This window comes from Hyperolius riggenbachi, chromosome 3 (assembly GCF_040937935.1).
Source record: "Hyperolius riggenbachi isolate aHypRig1 chromosome 3, aHypRig1.pri, whole genome shotgun sequence".
NCBI classification, from domain to species: Eukaryota; Metazoa; Chordata; class Amphibia; order Anura; family Hyperoliidae; genus Hyperolius; species Hyperolius riggenbachi.
This window is the reverse complement of record NC_090648.1, coordinates 26,038,820-26,061,086: the sequence shown is the minus strand read 5'-3', so window position 1 is coordinate 26,061,086 and position 22,267 is coordinate 26,038,820. Positions and strand designations below refer to the sequence as shown.

The following is a 22,267-nucleotide window of genomic DNA, read 5'->3' as shown; positions in this document are numbered from 1 at the left end:
CACTGATACAGGGACAAAACGGATGCAGGGACACTTGCAAATTATATATAGAGATACTTTTCATTAAAATGTTTACGTGTATATTTTGGTTGTTTACTCGACTTTTACTTTTTTTCTTTTTAGGTGTAATGTGCACATCTGAAAAAGGTAGATAAACACCCATGTTTAACATTTGCATGCTTCATAAACTCTGAAACACATCAGTTAAGAAAGTACATTTGTATTGGTCTCAGTCATACTGTATCTCTAATGATGTGTGAAGCCAATCAGACTCAAGTTACTCAGATTCATTTACTTGGATTTCAAGCTTTTCACAAATTCAAAGCTCTGATATTTATTGGGTTTCTTTTAATCTACATGATAATACTTTGTGGCAACCTTCTCATTATCATTTTGGTGATAACTGTTGACCATCTTAAAATCCCAATGTATTTTTTTCTTAAACATTTAGCTACAGCTGATGTTCTCTTCACCAGTAGTGTTGTGCCACTGATGCTTTATATGATAGTTTTTGAGGAAGGAAAACTGTCAGTTACTGAATGCATTGTCCAGATATGGTGTTCTGGTATTTTTGGATTGTTGCAAAGTTGTCTTATTGTTGCCATGTCCATTGATCGATTTATTGCAATTTGCAGCCCACTGCGGTATTCTGCCCTTATGAGCCCTCGTGTTTGCCTGCAGCTTGTCGCTGGTTCTTGGTTCTTAGACACCTTGATAACATCAAGTGAAATAATTTTGGTGGCTCAATTAAGTTTTTGTAACCTTAATTACATTGACTTCTTCTTTTGTGATTTTGGACCACTTGTGGAGTTGTCCACCTCAGACACATCTGGTTTGATTATCCAAGACTTAATGTATTCAATATTAACGCTACTTTTTCCATTTGTTTTTATAATCATAACTTATATTTGTATTTCTTACACTGTCCTGAAGATATCTTCTATTCATGGAAGAAGAAAGGCCTTCTCCACCTGCAGTTCCCACCTGGTTACAGTCTGTACTTATTATGGAACTCTGATCACAGTTTACATGGTCCCAATAAATGACAGCACGGTCAATTTAAACAAATACATATCCGTATTATACATTGGGGTGCCACCACTGATGAATCCTATTATCTACAGCCTGAGAAACCAGGAGATAAAGAGAGCTTTGCATAAACTGATGAGTATTATAAGATCGGTTAGTTAAACGGATGCCCAAAAGGCATTTAATATACTGAGATTTTATATCGGCAATTTTACAACATATCGGGTTGAGAGAGAGAGGGTGCAAAAGCAGATTTTGGCCTTGTATACCTGCCCGCCTTCAAGGGTTGAGGTGAATGGTACCCTTTATGGCCCCTTCAAAATTGTGAATGGTACACGGCAAGGGTGCCCACTTTTGCCCCTTAACCCTAGGACCATTCTTGAGGATGGTTAGGAAAAATTGAGATGTTTCGGGCCTGAAGTTGTGGGGGTAAGGAATATAAAATTGTGGCGTATGTGGACAACCTCTTATTTTATGGCACAAAACCTAATATACCAATTTTTTAATTGAATTCAAGAAATATGGCGTTCTGGCAAATTTAAGAATAACCTAGAATAAATGTATGGTGTTGGGAGTACCTGTGAGACTGGATGAAATAGAGGATATCCAAGGGAATTTTCCTTTTCAGTCAACCTGGAATTCATTGAAGACATATCTCAATTGATGACATATCTTGGCGTTAAAATATCACCGAGGGTGGAAGACTTGGCACTATGGAAATATACAGATCTTAAAATGTTTTTTTTAAAAAAAGACCTGGCAAAGTGAAGTAAAATTAGATTTTAATGGATTGGAAGAGTAAACATTCTAAAGCTGAATATGATAACCCACCCACTATGTGTACTAGACCATACCCATCCCAGTCCATAATACCTTTTTCAAGGAACTGAAGAGGTTATTTAGAGAGAATTAAATTTGACGTAATGGTGCAACCCAAAAAAAGACAAGGCTTGTGGCTCTGGACCAGGCTTTCTCAACCAGGGTTCCCTGGAACCCCAGGGTTCCTCGAGTACTCTGCAAGGGTTCCTTGGCATTTTCTCCCATCGTGGGGGTAGTATAATAGAGCACATTATAATAGGTGATACTTCAACAAGAAGCACTAAATTGGGGCATCAGGAGACAGTATAATGAGTGACAGTGTAATAGGGGTAGTAAAATAAACAGCCACACATACATTTAAAGACCATGTCTCCTCCAAAATAAATGCAGGGGTTCCTCCAGACCAAAAATATGTTTGCAGGGGTTCCCTGAGATCCAAAAGTTATTTGCAGGGTTCCTCCAGGGTAGAAAGGTTGAGAAAGGCTGCTCTGGACCCTAAATTATATTACATAGAAGCAATATTGAATAGGTTTACTGGCAGAAATGTTCCAGATATAAACAGTGGGTTATGATAGAGCAGAACATGCTGGAGGCAGCTTTAATGGATATCCCCTGGCTCACACATACCCTTAAACATGCCACAAAGTCTAGCATTTTAACAAATCATACACTATCAATATGGTCTAAATATCGACAGGAGGAAACATCCCTGCATCTGTCCCCATTAATGCCAGTCCTTGACAATCCTGATTTTGCTCCAGTTTAAGATGGAAGGATATCTCCATTGGAGGGGACAGGCCTGTATTCAAGCATGAATGTTTTTAGGGGATGGAAGTGGAAATTGCTCATGGAGATCTCGGAGAAAACTCAATATCCTAACTTGGACAAGTGGAGTTTGAACCAAGGAGCTGAGGTGGAAGGCTACTCCTTTTGCAGAAATGTGTACTAAGGATGGTTGAACCAAAGGGACCCTCTCCCAAATATATGACTGTCTAAGATCTGAGATCTAAGACTATAAGTAGGCATCTTATAAATGCAGCGCGCCTTTTAATAGGTAGGCACTGGAAATTGGAGAATGTGCCCACTATATGTTTGGTTTAACAAAATAGCCTATGTTCCTTGCATGGAAGAACTAACACAAACTGTTCAGAGTAAAGAGGAACAGAATAAGCAGGTGTATGGGGGGGGGGGGATTTACTAAGATGCTGAAATACGAGAGACTGATGGGAGAAGTTTAACATTGTGGTGAGGGCCTTGTGCGTTGGCAGACAGAGAGATGTATGGATGTCATGGGTTCACTCCCCCCCTCCGCCCTCCACTCTTGGACCTTTTTACTGGGCTAGTCATCATGGGGAGAGAGATATTTCTTTCTTTCTTTTTTGTCCTATTCTTTTCTTTGTTTTTGTTTTGTTTTATTCCTTTTTCTCCTTTTAATTTTTTTTTCTTTTTTTTTTCTCTCTATTTTTTCTACATATATTTCATTAAAAGGGAAGTTAATTATGAACATCCTAAAAAGGGACAGTACGGGAGGGGAGAAATACACAGAAGCTATAAGAAAGGTGTTCCTTGGGAGGGAAGGAAGTAGATAGTAGAAGATACAAAATCATATAATGATAGTTTATGGGATACAACCGGAGGGTTGTTATATCAAAGGAGTGATAATATTAATGTGATGGTCCATCTCTCTCTAATTGTCAAGGTTTCCTTAACCACTTAAGGACCACAGTGTTAAACCCCCCCTAGTGACCAGGCCTTTTTTCACTAAATTGGCCACTGCAGCCGTAAGGCCTCCCTGCAGGGCCACACAACTCAGCACACAAGTGATTCCCCCCCTTTTCTCCCCACCAGAGCTTTCTGTTGGTTGGGTCAGATCGCCCCTAGGAATGTTTATTTATTTTTAGTAAATATTAATTCTATTATTTTTTATTACATTTCTTTTTTTTTTGTATTTTAACATCCCTCCCTCCCTGTCAGCCTATCACAGCAATCAGCTATGATAGGTTTCAGCCTATCACAGCAGATCGCTCCCGTGTCCCCCATGGGGACAGTCGTGTCACACGGTTGTCCCCAGTACAGCACTGCCTTAGATCGCAGCGCTGTACATAGGTATTAGAGACTGGGAGACTGAAGGCGGAGTGAAGCTCCATCATCAGAGTGGAGATGCACACGCATCAGCGTGCAGGCTCTCCTGCAAAGCCCATTTGCAGCCATTCATGCCAATTGCGTGAAGCGGTCCTGGAGCTGGCGCACTGCTCTCGCTAAATGGAGGAGGAGTGGAGTGGAGCAGTCAGCAAGAGGTTAATTGTATGATGATAATGCTGTCACCTAATAAGTATGTTTCATGTTTATAAACATTTTGGATAACATTTTTAATGTTTTGGAAAAAAGAAATAAAAATAATCATGACCATGGAGGCCAAACTAAACATATGGTGGGAAACCTTTCCTTTATGTTTATAAAGCAAAAGGTTGATGAACCTAATGCCCCTTCTAAGATTAAGTGGATGGAGAATGGTCTTGATATAGAAATACTGGGATGATGGTTTAGAGGGGGTCAGTGCTGTTTCCCTCTGCATTAGGAAATGCCTTACACAATTGTATATTATCCACCAATCTTAACTAACCCCATCCCGCATAGTTAAGTTCGACACAAATACCTCTGTGGACTGTCCTAAGTGCTCAGCTACTGGTAATGCTCATTGGAAACAAGTAGTCCAGCTCTTGCATGACTCCATGGGCTGCTGGGTGACCTTAGACCCATCTCTCTCTGTCTTCTAGGTTTGATAACTAATTGAGAATACAAAACACTCCAAAACTTTTAAATTTTAAACTTCATGTCATCAGGGCCGGCCCTAGACTTTTTGCCGCGTGAGGCAAAATTTTAAAAAATCGCCCCCCCCCATGGGTGGGGGGGGGGCACCGAGCTGGAGGGGTAGCGGGCAGGAAGGGGGTATTGGGCATTGCGGTGGGGAGGGGGATCAGACCCCCTCCCTCGCCTGGGTCACTCGATCTGCGCTCCTCTCCAGCTGTAAATAGTTAAGTACCAGTGTATAGATTAAGAGGCAATGGACGGGGATCACTCACCTTTTCCGCATTCCAAAGTGCGCTCCACTAACGTCACTTCCTGCAACGCTGTCCACTTACAATACAGTGGGCGGCGTTGCAGGAAGTGACGTCAGTGGAGCGTTAGCTGGAACGCAGAAGAGGTGAGTGATCCCCGCCCGTTGCCTCTTAATCTATACACTGGTACTTAACTATTTACAGCTGGAGGGGAGCGCAGATCGGGGGACCCAGGCGAGGGAAGAAGGGCGTCCGAATCCCCTCCCCACCGCTAGGCCCAATACCCCCTTTCTGCCCGCTACTCCTCCAGCTCGACGGGTGCCGCCACCCAAATGTGCCGCCTGAGGCAAATGTTTCATCCCGCCTCATGAGCGGGCTGGCCCTGCATGTCATGCCAGACAAGAGGTGGCATTGAAATGGCGATTCAAAGCTGGAAAATGTAAATTAACCACATGCTCATTTTCAAGAAACTCATATATGGTCATAAAAAATCCACACCCAATTTTAATCTTAACTGGGATTAATGGGTAGAGAGATAACTATTGTATAAATTGATCTTTCTTCTGTCACTTATATATGCATTATCTTTGGGATGCACCTCTGCCTAAAATCTGTACCTAATGCCAAATATGCTATGTGTGTAGTACATTCCCTTCTGCTTTGTCCTATATGTTCTTTCAGATCAATTCAACATGCATTCCATTGTACTTCAGTCCTGTTATGATTTGTGTATTGTGTGATCACTCATATCAACAATGCTGTCAATTTATTTATCTCCATCAATAAACCTTTAACCTCAACTGGTTCCGGACCGACATAGGTTGACTCTACGTCCAGCAGGTGGCGCTGCGGCCCTGACTGGACGTAGGTTCAACGTCCCATTAACCACGCATCCCCACCGATCTCGCCAATTTGACCCCGCCGCAATTTCACTCGCCCTGCCGTCACTGGCGTACCAATAGGCCCTGCAGCCTCTGCGCCTGCCTTGGGGCTCTCCCCTCTGCGCTCCCCTCCAGCTAAAGTTATAGTGTGGGCAGCGGCGGGCAGATACATACCTTCCTTGCGTTCCACCGCATATTCTTCGCTCTGACGTCTGACATCACTTCCGGAAGTGATGTCACTTCCGGAAGTGACGTCAGATGTTAGAGCGAGGAGTATGCAGTGGAACGCACGGAAGGTATGTATCTGCCCGCCACTGCCCGCACTATAACTTTAGCTGGAGGGGAGCGCAGAGGGGAGAGCCCCGAGGTGAGGGAGAGGGGGGAACTTCCCCTCTCCCCGCCGACTGTGGCCAAGGCTTTCCCCTCATGCTGCCACCCCTCCAGCCCCCACAAAATGGCCCCGAGTGGGCCCCAGGGAGAGGGAAATTTGCTTGAAATTTTGCAGGGGGGGCCCGTTGGGGCCTAGTTACGCCCCCTGCCTGCCGTTTCTATGATGGCAGAGCACTGTGAGCTGGTCAGGAGCCATTTTTATTGGCTCCTGGCCCTGTCATTACTGTAAGCCGTTCCTATTGGCTTACATGGAGTGACAGGGTCAGGAGCCAATGAAAGCGGCTCCTGACCGGCGCACAGCGCTCTGCCATCATAGAGATGGCAGAGAGAGCAGCCTGCGGCGGGGACAGAACGGCGTGACCGGTGAGAGTGGTGGATTTTTGCGGCGATTCGATGGAAAGCGGCGGTTTACTGTACCAGCAGCCTCTGGTCCTTAAGGGAGCAGACGCTGCTGGTACCGAAGTGGTTAAAACACCAGCGAACAAAAAAAATACACTAAGTAATGTTGATAGCAATTTTTTCACCTACTTTTTGGTACTTTCATATTGCAAAGTGCAGAAAAGTTATTCTAAATCAAAGATGAAAAATAATCTCCTAGGATAAAACTAAGACGGAAAAGTTAATTGCATATGGCGCCATGGGCCTATATTGTAATTTGCTGTGTTATTCACAAAATGTACACCTGATCTTCAAAAAAAAATCGAATAATTTGTAATTTCACCACTTTTACATAGATCTACACCATAGCCCTCATACAAGTTATTTTTTCTCCTAAGTTTTCTCCTAGGAAATCATTTTCCATCCTCTGCTTAAAGAGGAACTGAACTTTAAATAACAAAACAAACCAACAGAATCCCCTTTAAAAATCATAGACAAAAAGTAAACACTATATGATTAAAAAAAAGTAAATAACATTTATAATATAAATCATTTGATACGCCTCTCCCACCTGTGATGTGTGGTGCTGCGGCAGTCACATGGTTAAAGTCCGGCAGGCTCAGAGAACACTGGGACCTTCCTGATGGCAAATTCCTCCATGCTCTCACAAGAGTTCCTATGTGTTTACAATCTATGTCATCAGGTGGCGCCTAGTTGGATGTAAGAAGAATCCTGACAGTAGGGATATGGCAGCAAAAAGAACATAACAGACAGCAGAGGGAAAGAGAGGCGAGCAGAAGTGTGGAGAGATGAGACAGGCAAGAAGAAAAGAGCTGAGTAGAGGAGGGAATGGAGGGAGGCGACCACATAGCGGAGGGAGGATAGAGACTCAGAGGAGGGGAGTAGTGAGGTGAGAGAGAGGCAGGCTGTCAGTGCAGGGAAGGGAGAGAAAGTGCAGAGAAGTGGAGGGACAGAAATCCCAGCAGATAAAGCAGAGTGGTGACAGACCAGGACGCCTGAGAGCACAGATGAGAGACCCACCTCGTAACCCTGGTTTGTGAGTATTAATATTTACTCTATCTAGTAACCATTTACCAGTACATATTACACTATTGGGCTCTTGGTGTTCCTTGTTTTTAGGATTATTATATGAGATGGCCTGAATAGTTTGCCAGTGAGCAGTATTCTACGGGTTCCGGCTCAAATCCCAGCTAGGTCAATAATATATCTGCAAGGAGTTTGTATGTTCTCCCATGTCTGTGTGGCTTGCCCCCCACATCCCAAAAACATACAGATAAGTTTATTGGCTTCCTCCTAAATTGGCCCTAGACTACGATACATACACTACACAATACATACTGTACATATACATATGACTATGGTAGGGATTAGATTGTGAGCCCCTCTGAGGGACAGTTTAGTGACAAGACTATATATACTCTGTACAGCATTGCAGAAGATGATAGTGCTAATAAATCCTACTAATCCTACTAATATAATAAATGGGAAAGTTCGGATGTTTGGATGTTTGGATGTTTGGATGTTTGTTACTCGATCACGCAAAAACGGCTGAACGGATTTGAATGCAATTTGTCACACACACAGTACATTACCTGGAATAAAGTATAGGATACTTTTTATTCCCATAACCAAAAAGAGACAAATAGAAATTTCACTGGAAAATGTAAACTGCAGCCATTCTTACACTGTTACACTGGAGGTGTGTTTAGCTTCTAAGGGTAGAATGGTTGATTTGCATATATTCAGCAGTGATGCTCTGGGAGACATCTCAAGCTCACTCCAACCTGAATTATCGCAAATTCTTTCTGTTTTAAGAAAGTAAACGTTTGTTTTTCTTAAAATCTTAGTAAGGGGGCTTTAAAGAGAATCTGTATTGTTAAAATCGCACAAAAGTAAACATACCAGTGCGTTAGGGGACATCTCCTATTACCCTCTGTCACAATTTCGCCGCTAAAAGTGGTTAAAAACAGTTTTAAAAAGTTTGTTTATAAACAAACAAAATGGCCACCAAAACAGGAAGTAGGTTGATGTACAGTATGTCCACACATAGAAAATACATCCATACACAAGCAGGCTGTATACAGCCTTCCTTTTGAACCTCAAGAGATCATTTGTGTGTTTCTTTCCCCCTGCATCTCTCATGCACTGAAGTTTCAGGCTGCTCTTTTCTTCCTGCAAACAGCTTTGCCCTTGTCTGTAATTCCTCACTATGTGAAAGCCCAGCCAGCTCAGAGGACGATTTATCCAGCTTGTAAAAGATAAGAGAGAAGAGAGAAGCTGCTCTAATCTAAATAACACACAGGCAGTGTGCATAGAGGGGCCTGGAAGGCGGAGTTCATAGCAGAACCACAACACTGAAGAACTTGGCAGCCTTCCAGACACAGGCTGACAAGTCTGACAAGAGATATATAAGTTGATTTATTACAGAGACTGTGATAGTACAAAGTGCTGCAGTAAGCCAGAACACATTACAATAGCTTTTGGAACTTGTAGGATGATAAAAAACAGGATGCAATTTTTGTTACGGAGTCTCTTTAAGGACCATTCTAGTCCCTTACACACTCCAATGAGTTCTGGGTCACCATGAGCTTGCTGGGTAGCATGTCCCTCTCGGTGTTACAAGCCCTACTGCATAGAGCCAAATTAATCTATGCCATGCACTGATAAGGAACAAACAATCCAAAACAGTCTGTATGCGTGTTGGATTATTATGGCTCTGTACAATTTAACAAGCTGACACATCATTGCATTCGAGCGGTTCTGGAGGTGTGTTTAGCTTCTAAGGGTAACAATGGTTAATTAGCATATTTTCAGCAGTGATGCACTGGGAGACATCTCAAGCTCACTCCAACCTGAATTATTGCAAATTCTTTCTGTTTTAAAAAAGCAAACTTTTGTGTTCTTATACTGTTAATGGTAGGGTTCTCAAACTTTGCACAGTTGGTCGTTGGTGACTAGGGTTATTATTCAGAGAAGTGGTTGGAGCCTATAAAAGCCAATCAAAATTCACCTAATGATTTTCAAGGGGAATATTTACATTTCTGCCATTCTTGCACTGTTAATGGCACAAGCCTCAAACCTGGTATAGTTGATCATTGGGTGACTGGGGTTCAATTTCAGAAAGGGGGTGGAGCCACAAATAGCCAATCAGATTTGTTTCATTCCAATGCAAATTAGTGTTGCCAAACACCGCAAAGCTCACAAACTTGGTAATTGAGTAATTGATTAATTGTGTGTTAGGGTTAGGAAAGTGGGCACAGCCAACACCAGCCAAATACATAAGCGGGCAATGCCGGGTCATAAGTGGGCGGAGACAAATACAAATTTTACTGGGAAAATGTAAACAGCAGCCATTATTACACTGTTAATAGTAGGGTTCTCAAACTTTGCACAGTTGGTTACTGGGTGACTGGGGTTAATATTCAGAAAAGTGGGTAGAGCCTACAAAAAACAATCAAAAATTACCTATTGATTTTTCAGGGGAATATTTAATTGCTGCCATTCTTGCACTGTTAATGGCACAAGCCTCAAACCTGGTACAGTTGATCATTGCGTGACTGGGGTTTAAATTTATATAAGGGGGTGGAGCCCCAAACAGTCAATCTGATTTGTTTCATTTTAATGCAGGTTATTGATGCCAAAGACCGCAAAGCTCACAAACTTGGTCATTGAGTAATTGAGTAATTGTGTGTTAGGGTTAGGAAAAGTGGCCGCAGCCAACACTAGCCAAATACATAATCGGGCAATGCTGGGTCATCAGTAGGCGGAGACAAATACAAATTTCACTGAGAAAATGTAAACTGCAGCAATTCTTACACTATTAATGGTAGGGTTCTCAAACTTTGCACAGTTGGTCACTGGGTGACTGAGATTAATATTCAGAAAAGTGGGTGGAGCCTACAAAAGCCAATCAAAATCCACCTATTAATCTTTAAGGGGAATATTTAATTGATGCCATTCTTGCACTGTTAATGGCACCAGCCTCTTGCACTGTTAATCACCTGTACCTGGTAGAGTTGGCCATTGGGTGATTGGGGTTCAAATTCAGAAAAGGGGTGGAGCCACAGCCAATCAGATTTATTTTATTTCAATGCAAATTATTGATGCCAAATACCTCAAAGCTCACAAACTTGGTCATTAAGTAATTTTGTGTTTGGGTTAGAAAAAGTGGGCGGAGCTAGCACCAGCCAAATACATACCTGGGCAATGCCGAGTCTTCAGTGGGCGGAGACAAACACAAATTTCACTGGGAAAATGTAAACTGCAGCCATTCTTACACTATTAAGTGTGGGGTTCTAAAACTTTGCACAGTTGGTCACTGGGTGACTGGGATTAATATTCAGAAAAGTGGGTGGAGCCTACAAAAACCAATCACAATTCACCTATTGATTTTCAAGGCAAATATTTAATTGCTGCCATTTTTGCACTGTTAATGGCACAAGCCTCAAACCTGGTACAGTTGATAATTGGGTGACTGGGGTTAAATATTTAGAAAAGGGGTGGGGCTACAAACAGCGAATCAGATGTGTTTCATTTCAATGAAAATTATTCATGCCAAAGACCACAAATCTCACAAACTTGGTCATTGACTATCGACAATTGTGTGTTAGGGTTAGAAAAAGTGGCCACAGCCAACAGCAGCCAAATACATACCCGGGAAACATCAGGACATCAGTGGGTGGAGAAAAATAAAAATTTAACTGCCAGAATGTAAACTGCAGCCATTCTTACACTGTCTGTCAATGGCAGGATTCTAAAACTTTGCACAGTGGGTGACTGGGATTAATATTCAGAAAAGTAGGTGGAGCCTACAAAAGCTAATCAAAATTCACCTATTGATTTTCAAAGTAGTGGTGCCACAGCCAATTATTGATGCCAAAGACCGCAAAGCTCACAAACTAGGTAATTCTGTGTTAGGATTAGAAAAAGTGGACAGAGCTAACACTAGCCAATTACATACCCAGGCAACGCCGGGCGACCAGCTAGTATAATAAATGGGAAAGTTCGGATGTTTGGATGTTTGTTACTCGATCACGCAAAAACGGCTAAACGGATTTGAATGAAATTTGGCACACACATAGTACATTACCTGGAATAAAGTATAGGATACTTTTTATTCCCATAACCAAAAAGAGACAAATACAAATGTCACTGGAAAATGTAAACTGCAGCCATTCTTACACTGTTAATGGTAGGGTTCTCAAACTTTGCACAGTTGGTCGCTGGGTGACTGGGATTAATATTCAGAAAGGTGGGTGGAGTTAGTGTTGGGCGAACACCTAGATGTTCGGGTTCGCGAACGTTCGCCGAACATCGCTGCGATGTTCGGGTGTTCGACCCGAACTCCGAACATAATGGAAGTCAATGGGGACCCGAACTTTCGTGCTTTGTAAAGCTTCCTTACATGCTACATACCCCAAATTTGCAGGGTATGTGCACCTTGGGAGTGGGTACAAGAGGAAAATTTTTTTAGCAAAAAGAGCTTATAGTTTTTGAGAAAATCGATTTTAAAGTTTCAAAGGGAAAACTGTCTTTTAAATGCGGGAAATGTCTGTTTTCTTTGCACAGGTAACATGCTTTTTGTCGGCATTCAGTCATAAATGTAATACATATAAGAGGTTCCAGGAAAAGGGACCGGTAACGCTAACCCAGCAGCAGCACACGTGATGGAACAGGAGGAGGGTGGCGCAGGAGGAGAAGGCCACGCTTTGAGACACAACAACCCAGGCCTTGCATGAGGACAAGAAGCGTGCGGATAGCAATTTGCGTTTTGTCGCCATGCAGTCATAAATGTAATACAGATGAGAGGTTCAATAAACAGGGACCGGAAACGCTAAACCATCACAGATGTTCATTGTTCATGTTACTTGGTTGGGGTCTGGGAGTGTTGCGTAGTCGTTTCCAATCCAGGATTGATTCATTTTAATTTGAGTCAGACGGTCTGCATTTTCTGTGGAGAGGCGGATACGCCGATCTCTGACGATGCCTCCGGCAGCACTAAAACAGCGTTCCGACATAACGCTGGCTGCCGGGCAAGCGTACTCTATTGCGTACATTGCCAGTTTGTGCCAGGTGTCTAGCTTCGATACCCAATAGTTGAAGGGTGCAGATGGATTGTTCAACACAGCTATGCCATCTGACATGTAGTCCTTGACCATCTTCTCCAGGCGATCGGTGTTGGAGGTGGATCTGCACGCTTGCTGTTCTGTGTGCTGCTGCATGGGTGTCAGAAAATTTTCCCACTCCAAGGACACTGCCGATACCATTCCCTTTTGTGCACTAGCTGCAGCTTGTGTTGTTTGCTGCCCTCCTGGTCGTCCTGGGTTTGCGGAAGTCAGTCTGTTGGCGTACAACTGGCTAGAGGAGGGGGGAGGATGTCAATCTCCTCTTTAAAGTCTCCACAAGGGCCTGCTGGTATTCTTCCATTTTGACCTGTCGGACTCTTTCTTCAAGCAGTTTTGGAACATTGTGTTTGTACCGTGGATCCAGAAGGGTATAAACCCAGTAATTGGTGTTGTCCAGAATGCGCACAAATGCATGGGTCGCGTTCAATGCAGTCCTAGGCCGAAGAGGTCATAGCCTAGGGTCACAAAAACCTTTTTATTTGGGCTATTTCAAAGGTAGTGATGGTGACGTACATAAATCTCAGCCATGGCCGTTAGCAATGTCTGAATTTCACGAAATGTCTCATGCAGGTAGAAGACATATTGTTAGACTTGGATTCCAAAGATGGGGTCCCTACATCTCTGCAAACCAGAGTTACAGGGGTCCAAAATTGGTAAAATCCCCCATAGACTTTCATTGCCTCCCTATTTCACTTTCCAAAATCTCACATCTTTTCAAAGGGCAATGGCTCAGCAGTACCAAATTTTCTAGCATTGTAGGGACCCTTAGGGGGAACATGACTGGTAAGTTTCGGGCCCCTAGGCCAAAGAGGTCATAGCCTAGGGTCACAAAAACCTGTTTATTTGGGCTATTTCAATGGTAGTGATGGTGACGTACATAAATCTCAGCTATGGCCGTTAGCAACGTCTGAATTTCACGAAATGTCTCATGCAGGTAGAAGACATATTGTTAGACTTGGATTCCAAAGATGGGGTCCCTACATCTCTGCAAACCAGAGTTACAGGGGTCCAAAATTGGTAAAATCCCCCATAGACTTTCATTGCCTCCCTATTTCACTTTCCAAAATCTCACATCTTTTAAAAGGGCAATGGCTCAGCAGTACCAAATTTTCTAGCATTGTAGGGACCCTTAGGGGGAACATGACTGGTGAGTTTCGGGCCCCTAGGCCAAAGAGGTCATAGCCTAGGGTCACAAAAACCTGTTTATTTGGGCTATTTCAATGGTAGTGATGGTGACGTACAAAAATCTCAGCCATGGCCGTTAGCAACGTCTGAATTTCACGAAATGTCTCATGCAGGTAGAAGACATATTGTTAGACTTGAATTCCAAAGATGGGGTCCCTACATCTCTGCAAACCAGAGTTACAGGGGTCCAAAATTGGTAAAATCCCCCATAGACGTTCATTGCCTCCCTATTTCACTTTCCAAAATCTCACATCTTTTCAAAGGGCAATGGCTCAGCAGTACCAAATTTTCTAGCATTGTAGGGACCCTTAGGGGGAACATGACTGGTGAGTTTCGGGCCCCTAGGCCAAAGAGGTCATAGCCTAGGGTCACAAAAACCTGTTTATTTGGGCTATTTCAATGGTAGTGATGGTGACGTACATAAATCTCAGCTATGGCCGTTAGCAACGTCTGAATTTCAGGAAATGTCTCATGCAGGTAGAAGACATATTGTTAGACTTGGATTCCAAAGATGGGGTCCCTACATCTCTGCAAACCAGAGTTACAGGGGTCCAAAATTGGTAAAATCCCCCATAGACTTTCATTGCCTCCCTATTTCACTTTCCAAAATCTCACATCTTTTCAAAGGGCAATGGCTCAGCAGTACCAAATTTTCTAGCATTGTAGGGACCCTTAGGGGGAACATGACTGGTGAGTTTCGGGCCCCTAGGCCAAAGAGGTCATAGCCTAGGGTCACAAAAACTTGTTTATTTGGGCTATTTCAATGGTAGTGATCGTGACGTACATAAATCTCAGCTATGGCCGTTAGCAACGTCTGAATTTCACGAAATGTCTCATGCAGGTAGAAGACATATTGTTAGACTTGGATTCCAAAGATGGGGTCCCTACATCTCTGCAAACCTGAGTTACAGGGGTCCAAAATTGGTAAAATCCCCCATAGACTTTCATTGCCTCCCTATTTCACTTTCCAAAATCTCACATCTTTTCAAAGGGCAATGGCTCAGCAGTACCAAATTTTCTAGCATTGTAGGGACCCTTAGGGGAAACATGACTGGTGAGTTTCGGGCCCCTAGGCCAAAGAGGTCATAGCCTAGGGTCACAAAAACCTGTTTATTTGGGCTATTTCAATGGTAGTGATGGTGACGTACATAAATCTCAGCTATGGCCGTTAGCAACGTCTGAATTTCACGAAATGTCTCATGCAGGTAGAAGACATATTGTTAGATTTGGATTCCAAAGATGGGGTCCCTACATCTCTGCAAACCAGAGTTACAGGGGTCCAAAATCGGTAAAATCCCCCGTAGGCTTTCATTGGGCCTACTATTTACCGTTCCAAAATCTCACACCATTTCAAAGGGCAATGGCTCAGCAGTGGCAAAACTCACCAGTCATGATCCCCCTAAGGGTCCCTACAATGCTAGAAAATTTGGTACTGCTGAGCCATTGCCCTTTGAAAAGATGTGAGATTTTGGAAAGTGAAATAGGGAGGCAATGAAAGTCTATGGGGGATTTTACCAATTTTGGACCCCTGTAACTCTGGTTTGCAGAGATGTAGGGACCCCATCTTTGGAATCCAAGTCTAACAATATGTCTTCTACCTGCATGAGACATTTCGTGAAATTCAGACGTTGCTAACGGCCATAGCTGAGATTTATGTACGTCACCATCACTACCATTGAAATAGCCCAAATAAACAGGTTTTTGTGACCCTAGGCTATGACCTCTTTGGCCTAGGAGCCCGAAACTCACCAGTCATGTTCCCCCTAAGGGTCCCTACAATGCTAGAAAATTTGGTACTGCTGAGCCATTGCCCTTTGAAAAGATGTGAGATTTTGGAAAGTGAAATAGGGAGGCAATGAAAGTCTATGGGGGATTTTACCAATTTTGGACCCCTGTAACTCTGGTTTGCAGAGATGTAGGGACCCCATCTTTGGAATCCAAGTCTAACAATATGTCTTCTACCTGCATGAGACATTTCGTGAAATTCAGACGTTGCTAACGGCCATGGCTGAGATTTATGTACGTCACCATCACTACCATTGAAATAACCCAAATAAACAGGTTTTTGTGACCCTAGGCTATGACCTCTTCGGCCTAGGGGCCCGAAACTCACCAGTCATGTTCCCCCTAAGGGTCCCTACAATGCTAGAAAATTTACCACTGCTGATCAATTGCCCTTTGAAAAGATGTGAGATTTTGGAACTGTAAATAGGAGGCCCAGTGAAAGCCTATGGGGGATTTTACCAAATTTGGACCCCTGTAACTCTGGTTTGCAGAGATGTAGGGACCCCATCTTTGGAATCCAAGTCTAACAATATGTCTTCTACCTGCATGAGACATTTCGTGAAATTCAGACGTTGCTAACGGCCATGGCTGAGATTTATGTACGTCACCATCACTACCATTGAAATAGCCCAAATAAACAGGTTTTTGTGACCCTAGGCTATGACCTCTTTGGGCTAGGGGCCCGAAACTCACCAGTCATGTTCCCCCTAAGGGTCCCTACAATGCTAGAAAATTTGCCACTGCTGATCAATTGCCCTTTGAAAAGATGTGAGATTTTGGAAGACATAACGTTCGGCCATGCGCTCTTAGTTCGGCCATATGGCCGAACAGTTTGGCCGAACACCATCATGTGTTCGGCCGAACTCGAACATTACCCGAACAGGGTGATGTTCTGCAGAACCCGAACAGTGGCGAACACTGTTCGCCCAACACTAGGTGGAGTCTATAAAAGCCAATCAAAATTAACCTATTGATTTTCAAGGGGAATATTTACATTTCTGCCATTCTTGCACTGTTAATGGCACAAGCCTCAAACCTGGTACAGTTGATCATTGGGTGACTGGGATTCAACTTCAGAAAGGGGGAGGAGCCACAAACAGCCAATTAAATTTGTTTCATTTCAATGCACATTATTGATGCCAAACACCGCAAAGATCACAAACTTGGTAATTGATTAATTGTGTGTTAGGGTTAGGAAAGTGGGCACAGCCAACACCAGCCAAATACATAAGCAGCCAACGCCGGGTCATAAGTGGGCGGAGACAAATACAAATTTTACTGGGAAAATGTAAACAGCAGCCATTCTTACACTGTTAATGGTAGGGTTCTCAAACTTTGCACAGTTGGTCACTGGGTGACTGGGGTTAATATTCAGAAAAGTGGGTGGAGCCTACAAAAGGCAATAAATAAATTACCTATTGATTTTTCAGGGGAATATTTCATTGCTGCCATTCTTGCACTGTTAATGGCACAAGCCTCAAACCTTGTACAGTTGATCATTGGGTGACTGGGGTTTAAATTTATAAAAGGTGGTGGAGCCACAAACAGCCAGTATGATTTGTTTCATTTTAATGCAGGTTATTGAAGCCAAAGACCGCAAAGCTCACAAACTTGGTCATTGAGTAATTGATTAATTGTGTGTTAGGGTTAGGAAAAGTGGGCGCAGCCAACACCTGCAAAATACATAATCGGGCAATACCAGGTCATCAGTAGGCGGAGACAAATACAAATGTCACTGAGAAAATGTAAACTGCAGAAATTCTTACACTATTAATGGTAGGGTTCTCAAACTTTGCACAATTGGTCACTGGGTGACTGGGATTAATATTCAGAGAAGTGGGTGGAGCCTACAAAAGCCAATCAAAATTCACTTATTGATTTTCAAGGGGAATATGTAATTGCTACCATTCTTGCACTGTTGGCACAAGCCTTAAACCTGGTACAGTTGGCCATTGGGTGACTGGGGTTCAAATTCAGACAAAGGGGTGGAGCCACAAACAGCCAATCAGATTTGTTTAATCTCAATGCAAATTATTGATGCCAAAGACCGCAAAGCTCACAAACTTGGTTATTGAGTAATTGTGTGTTAGGGTTAGAAATAGTAGGCGGAGCCACACCAGCCAAATACATACCTGAACAATGTTAGGAAATAAGTGGGTGGAGAAAAATACAAATTTCCTGGACCAAACATGGCGGCATACCTATGGGTATTGGCTCCGCCCCCTAACCCCGATAGGACAGTTCATCTATAAGTTTTTAGCACCCACCCCCTCCAGCCATTCTTTTTTCTGTCCTCGAATGGACAGTTTCGTCTATTAGGTTGTGCTGATGTTTTCTTTGTTTTTCTTTGTTTTAGGTTCTTTTATTTTCCTCTTTCCCCTTAAGTGTTTTACCTGAGCGGGTTCAGCCTCTCCCGCCTGGTTGCAGCGCCTCTAGCCCTTAAACAGGGCGAACAGCGACTCTTGGGTGCATTGCAGCCTTCGGCTGCTGTGGGGGCTGCCCTTATGGAAGATGGGGCCGCCGGACCCCTCCGCATTGTGTCCTGCGCAGAGCAGTGCTGGAAGTCTCGCGAGAGGCGAGATTTCGTGCTGGCAAGCGCTGATTGGCTGAGGGGAGTGTTTTAGGACTCCAGGAAGTGCCAGAGTGGTGGATGCACGCTGATGCTGCCGTGAAAGCGGTGGGGGGCATGTTTCTGCACTGGTACCACGCTGTCTGCCTGAAATTGCACCGGAGAGTCTGGACTGCTGTTCCCTACTCTGGTCTGCTGGATGCAGGTATGCAATTTTACTTATTTGAGGCAATGTGTTACCTTGGCTGATGTTTTCGGATGATTGTTAATAGCTCTATCTATCTTTCTCTTAAATAGAGAATGGAGGATATTGAGCATGCGGAGGAGGTGGTCCCTGTCAGGTAACAGACTGCTAAATGCAGCCTTTTCTGATTTTATGCACCGGGTGTCTATTGTGTAAAGTATCCCTTGCACGGGTCCTAAGGGAGTTAAAAGAGTGCCTATTATTCCCCATTTATACATTTTATGGCGGATGTGATAGTGGAACATAAAAATTATGTCTCCACAGTCCGGGGAAGGAGGAAGTGGTCAGGCGGTCCCTAAGGAACGTCTTTCCTCGGCTGCAAGACAGAAGTCCCGTCCTCGATCAAGAGAACAAAGCAAAAGTCTCCGCTCTCATGACAAGAGGAGGTCTTCAAGGGATTATAGATCCAGGTCCCGATACAGGGACTCTTCCAGGAGAAGACACCATTCTAGGTCCAGATCCTCACGCAGACATTCCCGTGACAGGAGGAGGAGGCGATCATCTGAGCGCTACTCTCCACAGAGACATTATCGCGAAAGGGATAGGTCCCCTAAGAGGGCGAGAAAGGAATGGGACATTTCTCCTGGATCTGATCTTTTGGAACCCTTTCAAAGACTAGTTCAGAACTCAGCAGGAGAGTGTGTGAAACCTGTTTTGCGGAGCTAGGCAGAGAAAGAGACACTGATAACCAGCAGGTGCTAGCCTTTATCCAGCAGGCAGTAAAGGAGACTTTTCAGAATATGGCACCTCCTCAGGTTTTGACGGCGGCTGCACCGCAGGTCTCGCTAGAGGAAGACTCCGCTCAGGGAGAGGTTTCTGCTGCAGGTTTTAGTTTTTCCTTAGTACCTGCTTTTCTCCAAGCAATTAGGTCAGCAATTGACTGGCAGAATGAGGAAGGTTCGGTCCCAGAGCCGGACAAGTACTATCCGCATTTAGACCAGCAACCGCAGGTGTTCCCGTTTATGAAGATTATAAAGGAGGTGATTCTTAAAGAATGGAATAAGGTGGAACAAAAACCTTCTATGAACAACATGTTATCAAAGCTTTATCCGCTAAGTCAGGAGGATTGCAGACTACTAGACTCAACCCCAGCGGTGGATGCATCAGTAATGAGGCTTACAAAGCATGTTACTCTGCCCATGGAGAATGCCATAGCCTTTAAAGATCCCTCGGAGAGAAAGATTGACGCCGATATCAAGAGGGCCTTTCTAAATGCAGGTGCATCATGCAAACCAGCAATTGCCTTAACTTCGTTAGCGAAGGCATCTCGTGTCTGGGTAGACAACATTGAGGCAGCCTTGAACTCAGGGGCAGATAAGGAGGAAATCATAAGAGCCCTAGATGAATTAAAGCTAACGGGAGATTTCATGGGTGAAGCTGCTATTGATATAATTAGACTGGCAGCAAGGTCCATGTTATGTAGTGTAACGGCAAGGAGAGATTTGTGGTTGAAGCCTTGGTCGGCCGATCAGTCATCAAAATCAAACTAGTGCAAGATTCTATACGATGGAGCACATTTATTTGGGCCCCAGATGGACAGTGCGATCTCGAAGGTTACAGGAGGGAAGTCGGGTTTGATTCCGCAAGACAGGAAACAGAGACCCTCCAGGCAACAAGCTCCTAGGAGAAGATTTAATAATAGATATCAACAGGCAAGATCGTACAGACCGGGCAGACAGTTTGATAGAAGCTGGAAGGGAACCCAGTCCTCCTTCGGGAGAGGGATGAAGTCCAGGGTCCCGTCGGATGCGCAACAGCCTCAAAAGCGCTTTTGATGGGACGTCCACTCAAGATTGCCAGGTGGGGGCCAGGTTGCACCTCTTTTGGGAATCTTGGGTGGGAATAGTTGAGGATTCATGGGTGCTGAATACCCTGAAGGAGGGACATTCTTGAAGATTCAAAAAGAGACCCCCACGCTTCAAGTTCATGCCAACAAGAATTCCGCGAGACAAGGAGATGAAGTTGGTCCTCACAGAGTATGTACAAACTTTACTGGCTCAGGAGGCAATTATTCCACTTTCACACAGAGAATGCAAAACAGGAATCTTTTCTCTTCTGTTTTTGGTAATAAAGTGATCAGGCGGTTGGAGACCAGTTCTCGACCTGAAATACTTGAACAGGCATATATGTGTGAAGCACTTCAAGATGGAATCTCTGCAATCCATCATCCCGATGATAAGTGTAGGAGACTGGATGACAACGATGGACTTGGCGGACGCTTATCTTCATATTCCCATAAAGCGCAGTTTTCAAAGAATCCTCAGGTTTGCTGTAGAAGGGAAAGGTTACCAATTTCAGTGTCTGCCATTCAAACTGTCAACCGCTCCAAGAACATTCACCAAGGTTCTTCTTCCAGTCATTGCGTATCTGAGACTCCAGGGTCTGAGGATATTCCATTACCTGGACGACATTCTGCTGCTCCACCGAGATCAGAAGCAGTTGATCCAACACCAGTCCACCCTGCTTCAGCTACTGCAACGCCTGGGATGGCTAGTCAACCTCAAGAAGAGCCAGTTGGTGCCGTCTCAGGACTTGGTTTTCCTGGGGGCAAGGTTTCGCACAGTCCAAAATCCAGTTTGCCTTCCCGAGCAGAAGATTACAGCAATTCAGGGAAAAGTTTGGAGGGCCTTGAGAAATCAGTCCCTGTCTGCCAGAGAGTGTTTGAGCTTGCTGGTGACATTCTTATCCTGTATCCCAATGGTGAAATGGGCCCACTGGTCGCTAAGGAAGTTTCAGACATTCTTTCTGCATCGATGGAACAAGAGGAGCATGCTTCAGAGGTTTCATCTCCCATTTCTTGTGAGGGACTCCCTTCTGTGGTGGGCCACAGAACAGAACTTGAGAAACTGCCATTAGATTCAGACAGATATTCCAGTAGTCATCACCACGGATGCCAGTTTGAGAGGCTGGGGAGCCCACTGCAATGGGATCCGAATGCAGGAGAAGTGGAGAACAGTGCAAAAGGGTGTACCTTCGAATCTCCTGGAGCTGAAGGCAGCCTATATGGCCTTGAAGGCTTTTCGCCATCTGATTTATGGGAAGTCGGTCTTGTTGAGGATAGACAACATCACGGTAGTGGCATATGTCAGAAGGCAAGGAGAAACGAGGAGTCAGTCATTGCTCCAAATAGCTGCTCTGCTAATGAATTGGGCTATGAAAAATCTGTCAGACCTCACGGCATCGTACCTTCCGGGGGAGAGGAATGTCTTAGCCGACTAGTTGAGCAGGAGGTTCGCGAGTCCAGACTAGTGGTCCTTGCACGAGAAGATCTTCAGGAAGATAGTCTCAAGGTGGGGTCAGCCGCAGATGGATCTTTGGGCATCCCCACGGAACAACAAGGTGCAGAGATTCTTTTCACTTTACCAACATTCCACCTCAGCAGGAGTGGATTGTCTGACTCAGAAATGGGACTTCCGGCTAGGTTATGCCTTTCCTTCAATTACACTGATTCCCAGATTTCTGCAGAGGTTGTGCAGGGAGTCATGCATGATCATAACTATTCTGTCCTTCTGGCCGCGGAGACCATGGTTTCCTCTCGCAATGTTCCTAAGCGTAGAGTAGCCAGTAAGGTTACCGGCGATCCACGACCTTCTGCTTCAGGGGAGTCTTTTTCATCCGGGAGTCAAAGGCCTATGTTTAGCGGCCTGGAGATTGAAAGGCAGAAGTATGCAGACATGGGATGTTCCAACCAGGTGGTAGAGACACTTCTAAGGGCGAGGAAGCCTTCCACTAACGCAACTTACTATCGTATATGGGAAAAGTTCATTCTCTTCTCCTTGGAG

The 22,267-nt window shown here is 44.2% G+C and overlaps 1 protein-coding gene across 1 annotated transcript; it reads left to right on the top strand.

The window, feature by feature from the left end:
• The first annotated feature begins 252 nt into the window (after positions 1-252).
• On the top strand, positions 253-19,104 carry LOC137561980 (olfactory receptor 5P81-like). The gene is made up of 3 exons (XM_068273324.1): positions 253-1,182; positions 18,539-18,582; positions 18,750-19,104. The coding sequence occupies exons 1-3, from the start codon at positions 253-255 to the stop codon at positions 19,102-19,104; spliced, it is 1,329 nt and encodes a 442-aa protein (XP_068129425.1).
• Positions 19,105-22,267: the final 3,163 nt, after the last annotated feature.